Source organism: Lepisosteus oculatus, chromosome 5 (assembly GCF_040954835.1).
Source record: "Lepisosteus oculatus isolate fLepOcu1 chromosome 5, fLepOcu1.hap2, whole genome shotgun sequence".
Lineage (NCBI taxonomy): Eukaryota > Metazoa > Chordata > Actinopteri > Semionotiformes > Lepisosteidae > Lepisosteus > Lepisosteus oculatus.
Genome location: NC_090700.1, coordinates 54,760,840 through 54,781,244, shown reverse-complemented (window position 1 = coordinate 54,781,244; position 20,405 = coordinate 54,760,840). Strand labels below are relative to the sequence as shown.

At 41.5% G+C, this 20,405-nt stretch overlaps 1 protein-coding gene across 8 annotated transcripts in view; it reads right to left on the bottom strand.

Annotated features, from left to right (window-relative positions):
* akap13 (A-kinase anchoring protein 13) overlaps nucleotides 1-20,405 on the bottom strand; it is a 120,464-nt gene that overhangs the window by 78,747 nt on the left and 21,312 nt on the right. For all 8 annotated transcript variants that reach the window (XM_069190658.1, XM_069190657.1, XM_069190661.1 and 5 more), the window contains 2 exons: nucleotides 15,089-15,132; nucleotides 4,501-4,654 (listed from right to left, as the gene is read on the bottom strand). In XM_069190658.1, the coding sequence (XP_069046759.1) occupies nucleotides 4,501-4,654; nucleotides 15,089-15,121 (187 nt within the window). In that variant the 5' untranslated portion in view covers nucleotides 15,122-15,132. The remainder of the gene's footprint in view (nucleotides 1-4,500; nucleotides 4,655-15,088; nucleotides 15,133-20,405) is intronic.

Here is a 20,405-nt window from a genome sequence, read left to right as displayed (position 1 = left end):
CGCAAAGCAGCCTATAAAGTAGTGCTTATGAATCAGAATAGTTCGTTCTATGTAATTACTTTTAAAACAAGCACTACTTCTGTATTTTTTTAACTACCTCTGCAACCTCTTGCAATATCACATGATGCACAAGGTGGCCAGAATATGGTCCTGTAACTAAAGTGGGCAGGGATGGGAAAAGCAGGGAGCCGAGAGCCGTCAGTGTTAGTACAGTGCCCTTGTAAAGAAACCTACTTCGCAAATTAAGACAACACACACCTGGTCTCCTTGATTTAAAAACAATTCCAACAGAGAAGCATAACCCAGTAGATCTCGTCTTCAAGGTACACATCAGCCGAGCCCCATTACTGTCAGAGGGTGGCTATCATTAACACAGGAGCTTATTTTCTGGGTATTCGGGAAAACCTTTCTGGAAAAACCCTTCTTAGTCTGAGGAGGATGTTTAAAGTGGACTTGACTGTATATTAGCAAACAGTTACTGTGGTTGTATGGAAAAGAAGTTTGTATTTCATTAGAAAGCTTATAAATCAGAGGACCACATGTCCTGCACAGACACTATCATCTTGCTATCTAATTGCAGCAGTGAAGCAGTACTCCCTCTTGTAGACAATGTTTTGAACAATCCATGATTAGAACGGCAGAAAAAAACTATCCTTTTCATACTCTTAATTCTGAATATAAACTTCTTTCTTCTAGCAAACGTTTTAGGGTTCCCAAATACAGATCAAACAAATACAAATCATTTGTTCCCTTACCTATTAAAATCATTAACAGAAATAAATGGCAAGGGTAAATGCACCTGGGTCAGTATAAACCAATTATGCTCTATAATGCTGCACAAACTGTGTATGTGCAATATATCGTGACTATGATGCAATGAGTTATGCACGTGCAATAGAAATGATGTTTAATATTTTCTTATGTATTTATATGCATAAATGCACAGAAGAGCTGTGCCCATAAAAAATTCCCCTAAGGCACAATAAAAGTTTTTCCATAAAAAACAAGAACATTTTAAAGTTTTAAATTTTCCATCAAAAGCCCTTTTAGAACACAGACTACTGGCAGAGTTATTTGTACAGACAGCTACATTAAAAGCTAAGGAAATTAACAGAGAAGAGGCAAAGCTGTGAGCGGTAACAGTCCACTTAGCAGGATAAACTGAACTTTATTTCCTGACGTGCTCCTTTCAGATTTACACCAGTGACCCTGGTAGCTAAGATGCACACAGGCCAAACATTAAACATTGTCTATGAATAGCTTCAACAGCAGATAATAAAGGAACTTTTAGTTTTTGTCTTTTCTATTGTGTTACGTGTGTAAAGTTCAGGGCACACCTACTTGGCAAAAGAACTGTGGAAGAAAAATGGGAAAACAATTAAATAAAAATATATGCCAACCCATTCTTTTGTTTTGGTTAATGTATAAGTGATATAAACTCAACCTTGTAAGTGTGAAACCCCTGTGCTGAAGTCTTTGTACACCATGTGTACAATAACCAAGTAAAACTACATTCATTTAAGAGGCTGCAATCACAGATCAGTTTCTCTTTAAAATACCTCTAGTAGTAGACAGGAATTGAGTTCTGTAAATAAATGACTAGTTTTAAAACCATTGTGAAATATGAAGGGTGTATTGTTACAGATCAAACAGTAAATTCTCATAAACTGTCAGACTACATAACTTTCCACATACTGTAAGAAAACTGAAATGTATGTGATGACTAAGAAATGTTCTTGCTACGTTAAAGGGGGGTTACTTATTAAAACGAGGTTCACTGCTCACTGCTGTAAACTCAACAGCCTTGTTCAGTGCTGTGGTCAGAGTATATAAATATGACAGCCAAGCACATTTCCACAGTTTGGTTAGCCTCAAAGAGGTGGTCAAGTCCAAGGCCTTAAACGACGGCGCTGGTGACATTTTACTTCTGCTTCCTTAAGCACGTGTAATTTTTCAGCAGAGAAACACAATCAGTTGAAATATAAATCATTTAGCTTCCTGGGTAAATACTCAGTCTGTCAGCTGTATTACACTGTTGACGATATCAGGTTTTTGGACAGACCCTCTGTGCTTCAAAAAAATAAAAGCATTTCTATTGAACAAATGAGCAAGTCTTTGATATCCAGGTGGCATTTTTGCTACAAGCCTATTATACTCAGTACATTAATTTACAGAGACTTCTCCAGTTCTATAACTGAATAATTAAGTGGGAATAAGAAAATAAATGCACGATAATTATTTTTTTTGTTTGTCCCCTAGTGACCCACCAATGTAAAGCTATTTTTCAGTATTTTAATAATTTATTCTGACAAAGGCTATGTATAAATCCATCAAAATCATGGAAAACACAACCACAGGGAAATACAGGTGGAATCCACAGAGCCCATTAGATTTTTTCCATTGAGTCATTTTAGCTGTAAAAACAATAGCATCTACAAGGGACTTGACACACGTGAGACTTTCCAAATGATTTAGGAGTCCACGACCATTGTGAGAAATGCAATTCTATGCTCCCTTAACCATGTGTAAAAATAGCAGTGTTTAGTTCCTGTTGATAAAGACAACTTAGCAACCTCCAAGGTTTTGCTACAAGTGTGACAAACAAAAGTGAGGAGTGATTCAAGCCCTAGTTGGGTCTTAGTCCTAATGATTTCATGAACAGCACAGTTCTCATTTATAAGGGACTTATGTGAGGGACTATGGGCTAAACCCTGCCAACAATCAGAGAACCTAGCCCAGTGATCTGCAAACTAGCACTGCAGACCCAGACCAAAAAGGGTGTTTTTTCATGGCAATCCAACTGTAATTATGTATTCCAATATAGAATCACGATTTATATTTTATTAAATCCCTTTCCAGCAGTGAGCCTTTATAAATATACTCTCGTTAAATTATATTTGCTTTATATACGTGGATGGCAATTTCTCTGACTCAGTACAATTATTTATAAATCAAATGTGCTTTATCTTCTGAATTATTGCTACAGGGCATGAGAATGCTGTCCCTTCAGATCATTACAGGAATGCACAGGATGACTAATGAAACTTACCCCCTCTACACTGGTCTCTGAAGTTCCACTCTAGAGAACTTTCTCATGGCTCATTTTGCAACCTGTTGATGTATAACCCCATCCCATTATGGACTTAATACTCTTACAATAACCTTGACCTTCTTGGTGAATCATTAATACCAACACAGGGTCTGAAATGCTGCTTTTCCTCATTACCTCATGTACCAACTAACTTTTAAGGTATTCTTTATTCTTCTATTCTGGTAATGGCAAAAATAAATGCCTTAAATAAATGTTCTTAAATGCATAAAATTGTAATATGTACTGTTGCAGAAAATATTAAGCCTACTTTTAGGCAGATTAAACCTAAGGAAATGGGTTTGGCTGTTTAATAGCTCTTAGAGGACAATGTTATTTGCATTTTAAGAAGTTTTAATGAATGCTTTGCCGTCTCTGCAACAGTGTTCTACTCTTCTCAGAGTGAACCCACTGAGAAAGTTCTGCTGTTTGGAAGTCACACTGATAGCATGGTGACAGCTATGATGTCAAGGCTGTGGTCAGATCAGCAGGGGCAAAATCCATTCTCACCGCTGTGTAAACATTCAAGGCCTATCCAAGGTAAAGCAATGTGCACTTTCTGCTTAAGAGCTGCAGTTAAACTTGTATAAAGAAAAATTGGCATCATTCCTGATCATTCAGAGGATAAACATCTTCGGCTCACGATTAGTGTTCAAAGCTGTCATGAAATAGATTAAGAACAGTGAAAGAGTGTGAACCATACCCAAACAACCGAGCTGACAGCGGGATGTGCACTTACCCACTTTCTGAATAAGACATACTCTCTGTTTTTATTTTCCCTACAAGGAAAACCGCCATTAATTAATGAGAGGGGCATTTTGCCCACAGAGAATGAGAGACACTGGAAGCACCTGCTTGTGTGTTAAGATCACCCCAATGTGTTTCTGAGATGTGTGGAATATATTTTACACTAAGATAACACCCATTAAACACCATCAGAGTCCAAACGTGTAACATATGCGCCACATGAATTAGATAAAACCAAAAGCATTCAAGTATACAGCAACAGATGGCAAAACCCATCTGAGAGCAATATTGTTTTTCTTTCCTAAGCCACTTCATAGACTTTTTAGAAAAAATATGACCTGTGATGTATTGTTGAAACAACACTCAGGGTTCCTGATGGAATAATACTCTTTGGAGCAACATTTTACAGTCTGCAACCAGTGCTGCACAATCCCACGCTGCACTGGTTTCTTAAGCTCTTCAGTGGTAATGATCGATGCTCTTCGCACATCCAAATAGAGGTACACACGTCTGGACTGTGACCCCAGTGAAACTGAGGGTGGGGGAGCTGGAGACCCCCCGAGAATGAGGTATTAAGGAATGAGACCTTTACCCTGTTCTGCTAGCAGTGCCGGGGTTTGAGGGCCGTGTCTGATGCAAGAGTGCTCGTCGTTCCTATGGCTTACCAGGGCAGACAGCGTGGAGAGTGACATGGTCGACCCTCCGTGTGCTGGTGAGGTGTCTCTGAGAGGTGCCAGCGAAGAGCAGGTAAAACTCTACATCTTCCTCATCGTCAAATCGGTCTTCGTCACACAGCTGCACAGTAAGGAGACATTCACCCTGCAGGGAAGGAAGGAGAGGGGTAAAATAAGAGAGCAGCAGGGCTCTGAAGACCCTTTGCCGTGTCCCGGAACTCAGTTCCCAGTCCCCGGAATCACACACGGAGAACGTCTCTCGCATACCAAAGGCAGACTGACAGGGGCGCACGGACCTAGAGCTCACTCTCGCACAACAGTCAGCCTGGACTCTACCTGCAGCACTTTGGGAACTCAGCATAAACATATCACACCAACAAACATGCCCATTTCCAAATGCATGTTTCACCCTTGCATGTTCTCTAATAGAGCACATCTGCCATTAACCCTCACCTCAGCTTACAATTATTACAAATCTTATTTACCTTTTTAATTACTAACACGAAAGACAAACACTCCACCCATTCAAACGGGAGGTAACAATGACTGCTGCACCATAACACTTCACAATTTGCAAATAGTTTCTTTCCCGGACATGAATATAGAATAGGAACAAGTAAAGGTTTATTCCATGCTCAAAACAGAAGAAAGGAAACGTTTCAGCTGCGGAGCCTTCTTCAGGTGTGACACGCTGCGTTTCCTTTCTTCTCTTTTCACCACTATTACTACATTACTATTAGTACTACTAAACAATTTGTTAAAGTATAATATAAAAAAATAAGTAATAGGTTTATTCCATGCTGAAAAAAAGGAGAGAGAAAAAACACAACGTTTCGGCCGTGGAGCCTTCTTCAGGTGTGTGAAGAAGGCTCCATGGCCGAAACGTTGTGTTTTTTCTCTCTTCTTTTTTTCAGCATGGAATAAACCTATTACTTGTTCCTTTGCAGCCTACGCATGCTGACGCAGCTACCCACCTGATATAAAAAACGTTTGAAGTAGCATTAAATTATGACATTTCTAAGAAAAGCAGAAGCAGTGACTTGAGACTTCAGTTCAGACAAGATGCTGGGGTGTATCCATTCACCCAAACCACAGACCTGTGAAACACACCCAGAGCAGAATCCTGTTGTTTTCAGCTTGTAGGTTCTTCATGTCAGACAATATGCTTTGTAAATTGATATTTTGAGTCATTAAAGACCTGTTAACTCCCCAGCCATGATTATAGTTAATGGCTTTTACAGATTACACCCACTTCATTGTTTTGCTCCCCCAATACATCTGTTTTGAATATCATATGGTATTAACGTGCTTCACGAGTACACCTGCCAAAGCACAGTGAATGTGTAAATGCCTTTGTCAGACTCTGGTATCACACAGGGGACATATGGGCTTCTTTCCTATCCTATGTGGGAATGTACTGCTGTCAGATCCAATAAGAGCTTACTTAGAGTCTAGCTCAGTCACATGAGGCACGAGGACCTGCAGCCTATCTTGTATCCATTTTTACCTTCCCTCCCGCTGTGTAATCACAGCGACCTTTTCAACCTTTCAGCATAGTGATCTGATCTCAGCCATTAAACAGTGCTGCAGGAGTGTCTTAAAAGGGCTGCCTTTGACTGTTTTGGGGTGGCTCCGCACAATGCCTCTAGTTGCAGAACTCATAAAACGTACAATAAGCACAGTCTGTATTAATTTGTTATGCAAGAGCAGACAAACAATTCCCAAAGAACCTGCAGGCTCTAACCCAGGGGAGACCCACACACCTGCTGGCTTATGACCCAGCCAAGCTCTCAGTTACACAACTGAAGTATTAATTGATTTAATAATAGAATTAATAGGGACTGTTCGACTGTTTTCAGCTCTTCCATTTGGCATTACCTTTTTAATGACTGTATTTCATAAGTAAAAATAGGCTTTGATTTAGGTATTTAAGCCGGGCTGGAACGAAAGCCAGCAGGATCGTGGGCCTCTAGGACCAGGACTGGGAACCCCGGCTCTAAACTGCTGGGAGCTGCAAAGCACAGAAAGGAACCGGAAAATCAGAACTTCATCCTGTATTTTTGTGCTTTGGAAAGATTCCAATTTGCAAAATGAAGAATGCAGTCTTTGTTTCTCTGGAGAATTTATCCATAGCATTTTATGAACAGGTGTACCGATGGTGTTGAATACAGCAGAATCTGACCTCATACAGTAACACGAGCGTTTTGAAATGGACATTAAACTGAAAAATTCAAGATTTAGTTGCTAACAGGAGGCACTTCTTCCCACAGAGCCCTGTAGGACTCTGGATCAATACTGCCGTTGCGGGACTGAAGCCGACTCCCACATGATCCTTTATAAAATGGACATGTCATTCTTGGATTGGGGTCTCCAACAGCAGTCCTGGAGTGCCATCTGTTAATTCAGCAAATTAGGTATTAAGAGAAATTCTTGTCTTTGAGGGCTGAAGACACCAAATCACCTGCGACTGATCACAAGTAATTCCCAAAAGCAATTTAAAGATTACCTCTAAAACCTGTGGGGTTTAGAGCTGGAGGTGCCCGTATTGAGCCATTAAACTAGAAACCAAATCAGTAACCTGGGTCTTGTTTCCCCGAGAGATCCAATCTAAATACAAAAAAAACAAAACAGGTGGATGGAACTATTGTAAGTCCTTATATGAGCTGTCGCTGTAAAAGCATGCTCCAGAGAACATCAAGACACAAGGCACTCGATCATCCATTAGCGCTGAAGAGAACACTCCATCCAGACTGCAATCAAATAAGTATCTTGTGTAAAGTATTTGTCACAGTTTCAACACTGCAGTGTTAATGTCAATTACTATAATAAGTCATTCATAAGCTGTAAAAATAGAGTATACTCGATTATAGTTATTAGTTATTTCCATACTAAGTCGATTTGAAAACCCTTCAATTTAGCAATATAAATGTTAACAATAACATTCATATCTGCCTACATATGTTGTGAAACTTTCCTTGTTAAATGAGCACACAAAAAGCAGTGATCTGTTTTCATAAAAGCATATATATAACTCAACCTCTAACACATGACTGTTGACTTCAGGCCAAGTGTTTGCACCTGCTCTTCTGAGAACATTGTATTTTCTCACTCCTTCCTTGTCAAGGCTGTATAGATGTGACAGCACTCAGCATACTGTACAGTATATAAGGTCACAATTGAATTTAACCTGATTTATGCAATGGGTTCACAGAAATGCTAACCAAGACATGATCCAATGCAATAGCTACAAATAATGAAGCCTGAAAGGAAACAGATAAGATACAAGACAGCTATGCTTCCTGCTTTGGCTACAATTATTTATAGTTTATTTAAGGGCCAGTTCAATCCAGACCTGAGCAGGGCTCTTGTTTTTTCTATAGATCTTAAAATAATTCCTGCCTTATCTAATGTGACATGACCCAAGAGTCACTAGGGGAAGAAATGACCCAATCCAGCTGAGAGCTCCTGCCAACAAAAGTGCTCCTCCCAGTGCAGCCCCTGTGAAACAACAAGATCGCACAATCGACCAGACAAAGAGCAGTGAAATAGGCAGACTGCACCAGCCTTATACATGTATGCCCCCCAGGACGGATACGATTCCCACAGATCTGATTCTAAGAATTCGGTTTGATTTGCACCGTTTACAAAAGCCACATCCTCTTTCAGCAAACACTGGACAGCTGGTTCACCGATGGATTACAACTGGTCCGAATGGATATGCCCGCTAATTGAAACTGAAGGTGGCTCAATTAAAATAACATTCTGAAATAAGTAGTCCTACCACAGCCGTTAGACAGCTAGGACAACAAGACACTCTACAGTTTGTGAGTGGACCACAAACTGATTCCCTTTAATGTTTAAGAGGTTGCTATTTACATAGATAGCATGCAATTTTAACATTTACGACATTACTTAAGGTTTAATTGACAAAAAAAACACTCACTCCACGATTTTATATAGTCACTTAGTGATACAGTTAAATGCAGTAAAGGAAATGAGCATGAGTTCCATTCTGTGGTATCTGTGGGTTTCTGAACTGCTTACTCTGGTAAAAGTTCAGATGATGCAAAAGACAGCTACAGCGTACTTAATTTTAACAAATGACTGCAACCACTGCAGAGCAGCAAGTATGGAAATGTACTTGATGCAGAGTAACAAGAATGAACTACCCCTGCCCTAGCAGCGGCTCCTATGAATTAGTCAGAAGCTCTTGAAACTTGAAAAGGCTCAAAGTGCGGAGCAATGGGAGTCTTAGCAATCGCCCCGAGAGTCATTTAAAATCTGCACTTCCTTATACATAAGTCCTACACAATAAAAAGTTGAGGACCCTTTTTTGAAGTTCAGGAACATCAATCATTCTCCTCCCGGCAGAAAACCGACCCTGTCACCACACCTTTGGGAGGAGGTCTGCAGAAGAGCTGACCCGAGAACCCAGCTTTCAGTAAACAAGCGGCTCTGTTAATGCAGATGTGCTGATCTGGGCATCTAATTGGAGCTCCGACAGCAACACCACTAACTCAATTAGGGAGATAATGGGGTTAAACACTGGGGCCAGTGATACCCTTGTGTGGCACTAGATGTCAAAACAAGTTGGCTTTACAGAACAAAGAGACATGTTACAGGTTGGCTCCCCGACACCAAGTATTCATTAACTACAAGAGTCCCTCATGCTTACCCCTACAGAGGACAAGGAGGCCATGGGATGTCATTTTTGGAAAACAATTTTTACTTGTTTCATTTAACACAGCATTATCATTGGCTCTGATATTAATTAACCAATCCAAGACGGAAAAGTGGAAGGAAAGAGATTCTGGCAGGTTACCCTTGTCTGAGTACACTTTCCAATCTGCCTTTTATCTGTTTTTTTAGAAACTACTTATCCTATCCATGAGCTAAACAAAACTGTTGCCAGCAGAGCAAGTTTAAAAGTGCAACTTCAAGTGATCTGCAATTCAGAGATCAATAACTATCAACTCTAGAATCCTTTGTGAAGTAAAAACAACAGACGGGTCACGTAACTTTGGAGCAAGAGTGTCCAACACTAGGTCCTAGAGAACCACAGCTCTCCGCATCCTCGTTCCAACTCGACCTGTTCAAGTGGGCTTTTTTCCTGGTAACTGGCTTAAAGAGACTCATTACCATCAGCTGGAATGTAGCCCTCCGGGGCACAATATAGGAAGCCCCTGTACTAGAAACAATTTTAATGAAACCTACTGCCAACAACTTTACGAAACATTGTGAAGATAAAAGAACTCAATGCTCTCTTGAACAAAGCAACAGGATGGAACACCGAACTGAAGACGTAGCAGACAAGCAGCAGGACCTAGAGCCTGGCCATGTGGACTGAACAGGCCCTGAGAGACGTGCATGCAGTAGTCCGATTTCACCACAAGCACAGAAGTGGTGTGGAATTACTGGGCAGCATGATGTTAGGAGGTGCTCTTCAATTGTCAGGATTCTGTAAATGCCAAACGAGTTACATTTAGACACAAAAGGTAAAATCCTCTCTGTTATTTGACCAATCAGGGATGAATCATGTTTTACTGAGGCACATCATGGCTTGCATCATCATATTCTGTGACTTAAGAATTGTTAGGGGCTGGTAGTCTAATTTCTGAAATTGACAATTCCTGTCATTCAGGTGTGCAGAATGGAATTGGGATACACTCCCATCTGTTTGGCATTAACTGGTAACCTATTAAGAGTCATACAGAAAGAAATAAGGCAACAACCACTTAATAAACAAGGTGAAGAAAAAAAATGAAGTCATGTCTGTTTGCTAAATGTCTTCACAACAACAAACCTGGGGTAGAGGATTTCTGAAACTGAAGACAAAGTGCAGAAACAGGTCAAAAGGGTCTAAATCAGACAAAAAGCTCAATAACAGAGATCGATAATCCTCACTGATTAAGAGCTCAGGTGCAATAGAAATCGAAAGACACGGGGGCTCTCCAGGACCTGTGCTGTAAACCCCTGCTCTGTGACACGAGGAACACGAGGTGCAATGGTGAGTCTCTACCCAGGAGCTACTCAGTGCAGGAAAAGCCATTTTCTTTTACCTCCAGCAAAAACATAAGTAGCAGACCACCCTTACTAAATCCGTGATTTTTGACAGAAAACAATGAAAACGTTTTTTTAAAAACTCCTTTGTTTAAAAAGGTCAAAATTTTAAAAGGTAAAAGGGACATTTGGGGTCTAATTCTACCTCTATGTCAGTTTTCAGTCCGGCAGAGCAGGGAGAACTAAATAAAAATAGACTGGGTGTCAAAGGAAGGTCCTCACAATTGCAGGAATGTGTGCTGTGCATGTGCTCCAAGCTTCTTTCTGCAGGGACAGCTGCACACAGTCACTCACACAGCCCAGCAATCTTCAAGGGCAGCCTCCAAGGTCAGCCTTAAGCCTCAGCACACCGCCTACAATATCATCCCCCTCAGTACGCAAACTTTAAGAACTTGTGGGAGAGCATGTTTTCTCCAACTGATTCAACACCCTGGCAATTTATTCCTCCATGACCTGTCTGAGGGTTGTCCGAGTACAACAAGCCACCATAACCACTGTCGTGAGGCGCATCCTGACTGTTTGTCCGAGCGGAGCTGCTGCCCAGCTCACAGGATCATGTGATCGAGTAGAGATCTTTCAAAAGGAATAAACAAGACTTGCCACATGGAGCTCAGCCACCACCTTATACAGAGAGGCTGAAGGGTCAACAGGGTCGTTTTTCTAAAATATACAGAAGTGAGATGCAAAAACTATACTAGTTAAGTATTTCTAGCAAAGTCATATCAAAGTTTCCGAGCAATGATTGGTGAATGAAAGAAGCTACACAATAATATTTTGAAAAGGTCTCCAGTCAACCTTAGTATTATTGGTGTTAGCGTCATACACACACACACATCTAAGTGGGTAGTCAGTTTCTGTGTGTAAGAGCCTCACTTGAACACTCCAGAGCACAGAACGCTGTATATGTAGAGCACAAAGGCCCCAGGAGATGAAGCTATAATACAGAAGGGATGTGGCACTGGGCAGAGCTTGGAATGTAGAATGCCGACAACATCCCTCCTCTTCACACCCCTTCCAAAGCTCTGAATGCCAGCTCGGAGCTCACAGAGATCATATTACAGAGGCAGAGTGCTATGGGATTAAAAGGAACAAGAAGAGGTTAATGTCACACTGCAAAGCAGAAAAAAACATGCAATGTTTCAGCTGTTGAACCTTCTACAGGTGTCCACTCAAACTCCTATGGGATTAGCCCAGCAGACACCAGCTGAAAGTGTCCCTTCCACAAGTGTAAAGGAAACAGCTTCATTTTCGTCATGCTATTTTTGTTCAATATAAAACTCCACCTGAGTTTATTGTGTAGTCTATCATTTGCTTGACATAAAAAGCAATAGTCCCTTCAATATCATCTTTTTTGGCACGGCTGTAAGTCGTCATTTTACAGAGATCAGACAGGAAAAGAAAAGCAAAACAGAAACACATGTGCAAATATAAACAAGCTGTGGTGAAGAACTGCTTATGACAATGAAAGCCCACATCAGCATTGCGCAACGACTTGACTTGCACATGCTCAGCAAGAGAAAATCCACACACATGGGGCACAGGAAGCAGACTGTAAAGCGAATTAAAAGGTTTTCTAAATATACAACACCGATGTGTGTTTTAGCATGAAATTCCTCATTTTTTAAACTCAAGCTACCATTTTAAATACAGTGGATGAGGACTTATTTCCTTTAATTGTTTTCCACTATGAGTCAGGGAAACTGCACATTATTACAGACTCATGAAAGCAAGGCAAAAGCATACTTTATGACCTATGCAATTTTTTAGTCACCAGCTTCCTCATATATACAGTATATATATATACACACACACACACACATCATATATATATATAATAAATATATCAAGCTTTTTGCTTAAGGAATGATAATACAGATCACAGGGAATATTACAAAAGGGATGTGACTACTTAGCCCTCTTGCTCATAGCTTGATGATCTAAGAACCCTATTAGATTGTTTCTTAAAGAGGCTGTCAGCTCCAACAACAGAGTTAGGGGGTTTTGGAGACTGCTTTCTGCCCTGAATGCTCTAAAATTGTATTTCTCTTTGTCACCTGTGTTAACGTTTCTTTAGAATTTTGAACACTTCCACGCAACTGGAAGATTCTCAGTGCCTAAAGACCAGTCATTTATCCCATTGGGCTCCTATCCACTACCTCCACAGACGCAATCTCTCTCTTGGAGCATGGCATAGCCCCTTATTCTATTAGCTCAATGAGATATTCATCTCGCAACAGTAATGTGGATGATTTCACAAACAGCACAAGTTTTCAAGCGTTTCACGCTTTTTAAATCTACATATTTCACTTTTCCAAATGTAGTGCTCATGTACACCACTGATCTGTAAAAAAGCAGCAACACCTGAAAAGGTCTGCCGAGGTTTACATATTGATGAAGACAATGACCAGTCATCCATCTGCGCAGTCAGGAAGCCACTTATTCCTAGTAAGAATCACAACACCCCAAAGCATATCCCAGAAAACAGGACTCGAGGTGGGATGCCAGTCCATCACAGGACGCACACATCCACTCTACATACACAAGCACACAGGTACCATTCAGAGACACCAGCTAACCTAAGGAGCATATCTTTGGGAGGCAGGAGGAAACTGGAGCACCCAATTGAAACTAATGCACACAGAGGGAGATCAGGAGAGCCCCACACAGAAGACACCCTAGTCCGTAATCGAACCCAGGACCCAAGAGCTGTGAGGGAATACCACTAACGGAAAGGCCTCAGGAACACCCTAATTCTGTTGTCATGTAGTTAAAAAACATAAACTGCTATTATTGCCTGCAGTAAATCCCACGTCTGTAGTGTACCGTGTATATCTTTTAATTGCTCAGGTATGATAGCTTTCGAGAGTTCTCTAACATTTAAAAACTATGAAAAGAGGCTTCTTGCAGGAAACATCAAAAGCCACTGCTGCAGGGCACGCTGCAATGTAAATACCTATTTGCTTTGAAAAAGTATAATTGCTCAGTGTCTGAACGCCTTGTGAATTTCCTGTGCATCTGTGGGCTTGCACTGCATATTAAATCTGTTTTTGTTTTCTTCTGCAGACCCAAACTGGGGTGCATCTGCACAGCTGGCACCCTCTCTTGGCTTTGGAGATACAGGGAGGCTGGCTTGTGAAATCAGACCTTGCCCGCACACCCGGCTCTGTCCCCACCCTTTCTCCCCTTTCAAAGAGAGTGTGTCTGCGCATCACCGCCTGGTGAGCCCAACTACACTGCACCGCTATCAAGGCACCGGATTGACCAGCTACAGTTCCCCGTTCCTCATTTTCTTCATTCACTGTAAACCCGGGTCATAAGGACAGCCCTTCCCTCGTCCTGGTCAAGCTCTGAGGCAATTCAATAGATTGAAATCGTGCTTGATTGCGTCATAGCCGCCCACTGCGCCCGTCACATTTCTAAAACTCCCATAACCCCCTTCTTATGTGTATACAGGCAAGTGCCTGACTAACAGCCTAGCTGATTTCTAGTTGAACGTTTAAAATCTACCCATTAAACAAGAGCAATAAAATGTGTACCTCAGATGTATAATCAATTAATGCCAAGAATCCTACCCCTGGGTTGTCTCAAGAGTACTTTAATAAGTCACAGTGAGCTACTCTGGATTAAGGAAAAGCATTTTACAGTAGATTTAACACACCACACTGAAGAGGGACCAATTGCAACAGGTCCAGAAGCAGACAGCTGGTATTTGGGTAAAAGACCACGTTCCTGCAGTATGATCCTTCTGAGCAGGGACTGGAACAGTGGGATGAAAGATATGGTGGTCTTCAGGGGACAGGAGATTAACTGAGATCACATTTGGGTTAGATACAACTTGGATCTAATTCTCAGAGGTTCTATTCAAACCCAACGTTGTCAGAGCAGAGAGAGGCTGTTTCTAACACAGGAGATGCCTCTGCATTTGCTTCATAACATCTATAGTGCCTCAGCCCTCTTTAAAAGCCTGTCGGCACTGTCTTCAGACAAATCTAATAACAGTCTTTTCTTATTCAGGCAGGCAGCCCTTTCACTCATGGGTACATCATGACCTCATAAATTAAATTAAATGTGTGAAGGATGGGATGCAGGAAGCAAAGAGTAAATATTTATTGCAGTATCTGTGCAACCAGGATAAATGCTACCTCTTGAAAAGCTATAAGGTATTTACAAGTTGGTTTCTCTCTGCCTTGGAGAGAATCTGTGTTTTTGAACAAGGGCTTTCTTTTTCCCCACTGTAGTATTTGAGCTGTACATAGGACAAAAGCTGACTCTTCAAGAACAGGACAAGACTTTTAACTTTAATATTAAAAGCCCCTGCTAGCTTCTGCATCTCAATTACAGGCACAACTGAATGAAAGGAGACATAAAAAAAGGAGCCATAAAAAGGCCCAACACAAAGATATACAGAATATTTGGTTCCTTAAAGGATCTAACAAGGCTAAGGAGTAAACAGAGTAAAACCAACCACAATAAAATGAAAGTTTATGAAAAATATACAGAAAAAGAAATCTATACTTACATATAATGGAGCTTGCTGTGGATTAAGTTTCATGACACTGGACACTGAAATGACAAAAAGAAAATACAATCAGCATAATGTGTATGATGCATTAAAAATTCAGTTCTATCGACTCAAAGCATGAACACTACTATACATTTTACTGTCACTCAAGAGTGCTGATTAACATTTCACCCCTGAAAGGTCCAGCTTTGCTGAGCAAGGTCACATCTGCATTGTTGTGGCTCTGTGGCTCAGGATCTGCGCCTGTGGCTGGAAGGTTGCTGGTTCGTATCCCGCAGCCGGCAGAGGAATCCTACTCCATTGGGCCCCTGAGCAAGGCCCTTAACCCCAACTGCTCCAGGGGCTGACCCTGCGCTCTGACCCCCAGCTTCTCTCTCCCCATCTGTGTGTCTGTGTGTCTCATGGAGAGCAAGCTGGGGTCTGCGAAAAGACAAATTCCTAATACAAGAAATTGAATATGACCAATAAAGTGATCTTATCATCCGATGTGTCCAGCAATGAAGGAGTCTGCAAACAGAGCCTTCTCTTGTCCTGTCCTTGTTAAACACCATGGCAACTCCGAGCTGAGTTCAGTCAAGCCATTAAACCAGCAAACTGAGCTTAATAACTGTTATTACGAGTTCCAGCAGCCCAGTCCTTCCGGATTAATCACGTAATAATCTTTTTTAAAGCAAACAAACAGCTGTATTACGGGCACTACAGTTCACTTAGGCTGGGTATAATTACAGTGCATCTGAAAACTCGAATCTTACTTCTGATGTTACACTATAACATTTACTTTTTGATCGTTACCAATAACCCCTTGGTGAAAAGCTCTGCAGTGGTTCACTTCAAAAGACCGAGCGGTTTCGGCTGCTGAAGTGGTAAATGAGCAGCAACCAAAAGAGATGTCGATCCCTACTGCAATATTGCAGGCTAGAAGCCTTCCTTGCTTTTCTCATGCCTCCAGTCTCCCAGTGACTCCCCACAGTGCTGCACACACCTTCCAAACCCCAGCTCCTCACCTCCACTAGCACGCAACAAGGCCTAGATTCCTCAGAATAACAACTGGGAGATTTATTTGGAAAAAGTCAACCTCTGCAGAAATGTAGTTAAACACCAACACCACCAACACAAGCCCAGAGCTTAAAGAGTGTCATTTAGGTGTATTTCTTGTTTTTTCTTTCCAAAGCAGATTGTCCCCCTGCGGTTTGCAGGAGTCATGCGAAAGAGATGTCTGTCATAAACACATGTTGCTGTGCTGCAGACAAGGACGCCTAAAATAAAAATCTCTTACTGGGTAGGGCATACGCAGTACTTTCACAGATGAACTGTAGCCGGCCTACAACCCAACAGAGTTTACTGCAAGCAGCAGCACTTGGAAAATTAGCTCGTCCACAACTTTGTCTTTGATCAGCAGAAATCACAATGCAGTCATATCAAAAATACCCAAATTCCATAGATAAAAAGGCATTAAATGACCCCTGTATCCAAAATCAGAAAGCCTCTAATTCCTGGCAAGCGTCAGACCAACACAGTCTATCCCAGAATCACAGAGCGCAGGGCCCTACTCCACCTCAGACAGGACACGAGTCCATTAAAGGGTACACACGCACAGGAACACTTTAAAGACACCAACTAGCCCATGGAGAAAACCCTTGTGGACACAGAGACAAGGCACCTCAAGCTAGAATTGAACCCTGCACTTATATGCTGTGAGCCAACTGTACTGCCCACTTTAAAACTATACAGTATATAGCAAAATCAAGCCTTTCGTTCAGTTGTTCCTATAAAAGATAAAGCATAGCTTCAACAAACAGTTTTGGGAAAGCACACCTCTGTCACTGTAAAGGCTTGTAAAAGTCAGAATTGTCTAATAATGTACTGCAGTCATTAAGACAACATTTAGAACCCACAAAAACTGCTTCTTCTGCATTCAGATTTCATTTTTTTTGAAAAACAGATTCTATATACTCTGGAGAAAACTAAGACGACAATTGGATAAACATTAAAATGTACATAATATAGACACAGATGTACAGTTGCAGACATGTTTAGCATGCTGCATTTGAAACAAGGTAATTCACTATAATTGTTTTTTTAAAGCATACTTTGTCAATGATACCTTTTCATAACAGGCTTGTTCAACATTCATTCATGCTAGCAACTGTAATTAAGTTGTTCTAGGTATAGTTTAGGATACAGTGTGAAAATAAATTAATATAAAGGCTGTTGGGTTGATCATCTTCCTTGATCTTGTCAATTTAAAATCTACAGTCCCATTTCATGCACACTGAGGTGCAGCCTGTATGCAGAAGCAGCTGTATCCTGTCAGGCCATGTCATACAGCGCGCCACATCTGCACTGGTTTATTTTAAAATGGTAAACCAAGCCAAGCGAGACGCACTGCAGCCCTGCACCTCTTCCCCTTGGTTCTGGACACAGACTGAGCTCCACTGCGAGCAGCAGGCATGCAAGCTTACTGCTTACCTGACATTAGACAGTGAGAGCATGTCTACTGTTCCTGTGTGCATACACTGATGGTCACCAAGACCAGCTAAAAGATAAAGACGCTGCACAAGGTCAACCCAGCAAATACAAACTGCAGGATCGGTGCAAGCTCCAGTCTGTACAGCAGGTTGCTGATCTAACACCGCATTCAAGGTTTGTCTTGCACTCACTTGGCAAATGGCAGCACTACATGAACTTCACAGGATAAAAAATAATAATAATCTTGGTACCTAAAAAACAACAATGTAATGTAGGAGGATTGAGCTAAATTATAAACCATCACCTTTTCCTTGAAAATTATAACATAATAAATATTATCATTAATTATGATGATGATGATGATGATGATGATGAAATGCCTTGAACAGCTTCATTTTTAACTTCATGTACAGCTCACATTTCAGATATTCAGCTGATTAAACTCTGGCCCTGTCAATAAGCATCATCCAAACTAAATTAATTGTAAACATAAGTCTTTATCACCACCATAAAAAGTAATTAAAACACTCCACTTTGACACAAGCCATTAACTGGACTAAAATTCCAGACTTGAAATCAAATGCATTGAACTCCAGTGACTTCCCGATTTAGTATTGTCAATTGAAAAATACAAGCCCAAATAATGGCTCCACTAAAAATGCTAAATGCAATGCAATTCCAGAGCACTGTTATCACTGGCATGTTAACACTGGAGTAGCTGTCAACCCCCACTCTGGGACTGCAAAATCCAGCAAATATATAGGTAAACCTTAACCAGATGAAGTAATTGCCCACTTCTCCACCTGATCTACTGTATAGTGTGGTTCCTTGCATTGAAAGGCTGGTGCATGATGCCCAGCTGAATGCTGAACCACAAAGACAGCGCGGGTCCAATCCTATTTGTAAAGTGTTTCTGGACCCTCTGCAATCTCTAAACAAATGATCAATTATCAGTCCATTTAGATCAGTAGCACACATAACAGCCATATTATCACTAATTTGGCTTTTACTCATTTTGATGGTAGCATCCGATAAACTTGAATTGCATAATGGGCATGACGTGCCTCTCTCATAAAGGCATTTAAAAAAAAAAGGTCCAAAACCTTATTTTTTTCTGCTGCACTTCAAAGGAGGACGAGATCATTGTCAGGTTGTGGATTGAGCGGACTGCAAGACAGTGGGCACAAGTAGAACCGACCGCTTCAACATGATAAACAAGTCACACAGGTGAATTCAAGTTGAAAAATATTTAGAACACATTCAAAATATTTTTATGCGACTCAATGCACGTAACACGTAAATTCAAATACCAGGTGAAATACTTCAGACTTGGTACATAATTGCATTTCCATGCAAATCCACTTTTACTCAAAATCTGCCAACAACTTTTTTTTTTTTTTTACAAGAAAAGGGGAACATGTCTTCCTTAGTTCAATTACACCAGCTGTTTCGTGTTGCAGCCGGTTCCAGAGACATTCTCCTGTTGAGTTACCAGGGGGTATGAAGAAGCTATCAGTGCTGTCACTGGCAATTTGGCTATAGGCTGCTGAAGGCACGCACGTTGCTCCCTGCCTGAGCCAATTAGCGAAATACAGTCCCTTTCTGTTCCAGACCTTTGCCACCTGCTGCCTCTCAGCACGCAGGACAAACTGCAGCACCAAGCCAGAAGCCAGGAGCTGCACGTGGACAGAAGGGTGTGACTTGGTCAAAAATAACTTGCAAACGAAAACAAAAGCATTTTTACCATCATGCTAGCAGAGAGTAAAGACGTGAAGTGCATTTTTAAAGTCCACAGATCTGTCACACCTTGGTCCACTGTACCCTTCATACAAAATCAGATACCCAGCAGCTCAACTCACAGGATTTTCTGTACTCTGCCCCAATAACGTGACAACCATGTTTTTAGATGACGGGTGCCAACTTTTTATAGAAAGCCATCCAGTTCAGCATATCTAGCTCCAGACCGATCTGCTTCCATTACTTAAGGACATAACCGATAACTCTGAAGTGATACTTAATGAATGAAGTAAAGTTCAAGTTCAGGTTCAATCCTTTATTGCCATAACGACCAGTTGCATGGCTCCAAGGTTAGACATGAACACATAATAATAATCATAATAATAATCATAATTTCATAGTGTAAAAAACTACCCAGGCCGCAAGATGCACCTCCCGAGTGACAGAGCTTCTCACATCCCGCTTGGAGAACAGGCAGCTTGGCCTCTATCACACTGCCACTGCATTTAGTGGAGGAGGTCTGTTAACATTCCTTGGCTGACTCTCCCACACAGACAAAACCAAAAAAATAACATGAACCTGACAAAGCCTCTATTGAAGAGTGACAGAATACAGGAAGTGGTAGTGAAATCTTGTGCGCTGGGTATGTGCTGCTATATGGCATCAATAAGACAGAAGAGGGGTGAGACAAGGGCAGGTCGTGCTCTCGGTTCCTGGTACAATTTCCTTGTTCTTTCCTCAATAAATAGGGTACAGTTAGAATTAGTGAGGATGAGGGAAAAGGATAATCAGCTGGCTCTAATTATACTCGCTGATCTCATCCTCTTGTCGTAAGCTGTCTGTGCCTCCAGGCCTCTCTGCAGAGCTCCGCCAGACTCTGGCCCACTGAGCGCGAGCAGACCAGTTCCCCGGTCAGCCCTGCAGGAGATGAAAAAACGCTGCTGCTCGCACGTCTCGGGGTCAGCCTTCGAGCGGTCGGCACGCCCCGCGCGGCAGGGTTACCGTCGCAGTGCGTCAGAGGCCATGGGCCAAGCCGCTCGGCAGGGCAGGGCTTGTGAACAGACCCCCCGACTTCACGACAGTCTCCACTTTATGCAAATACATACAA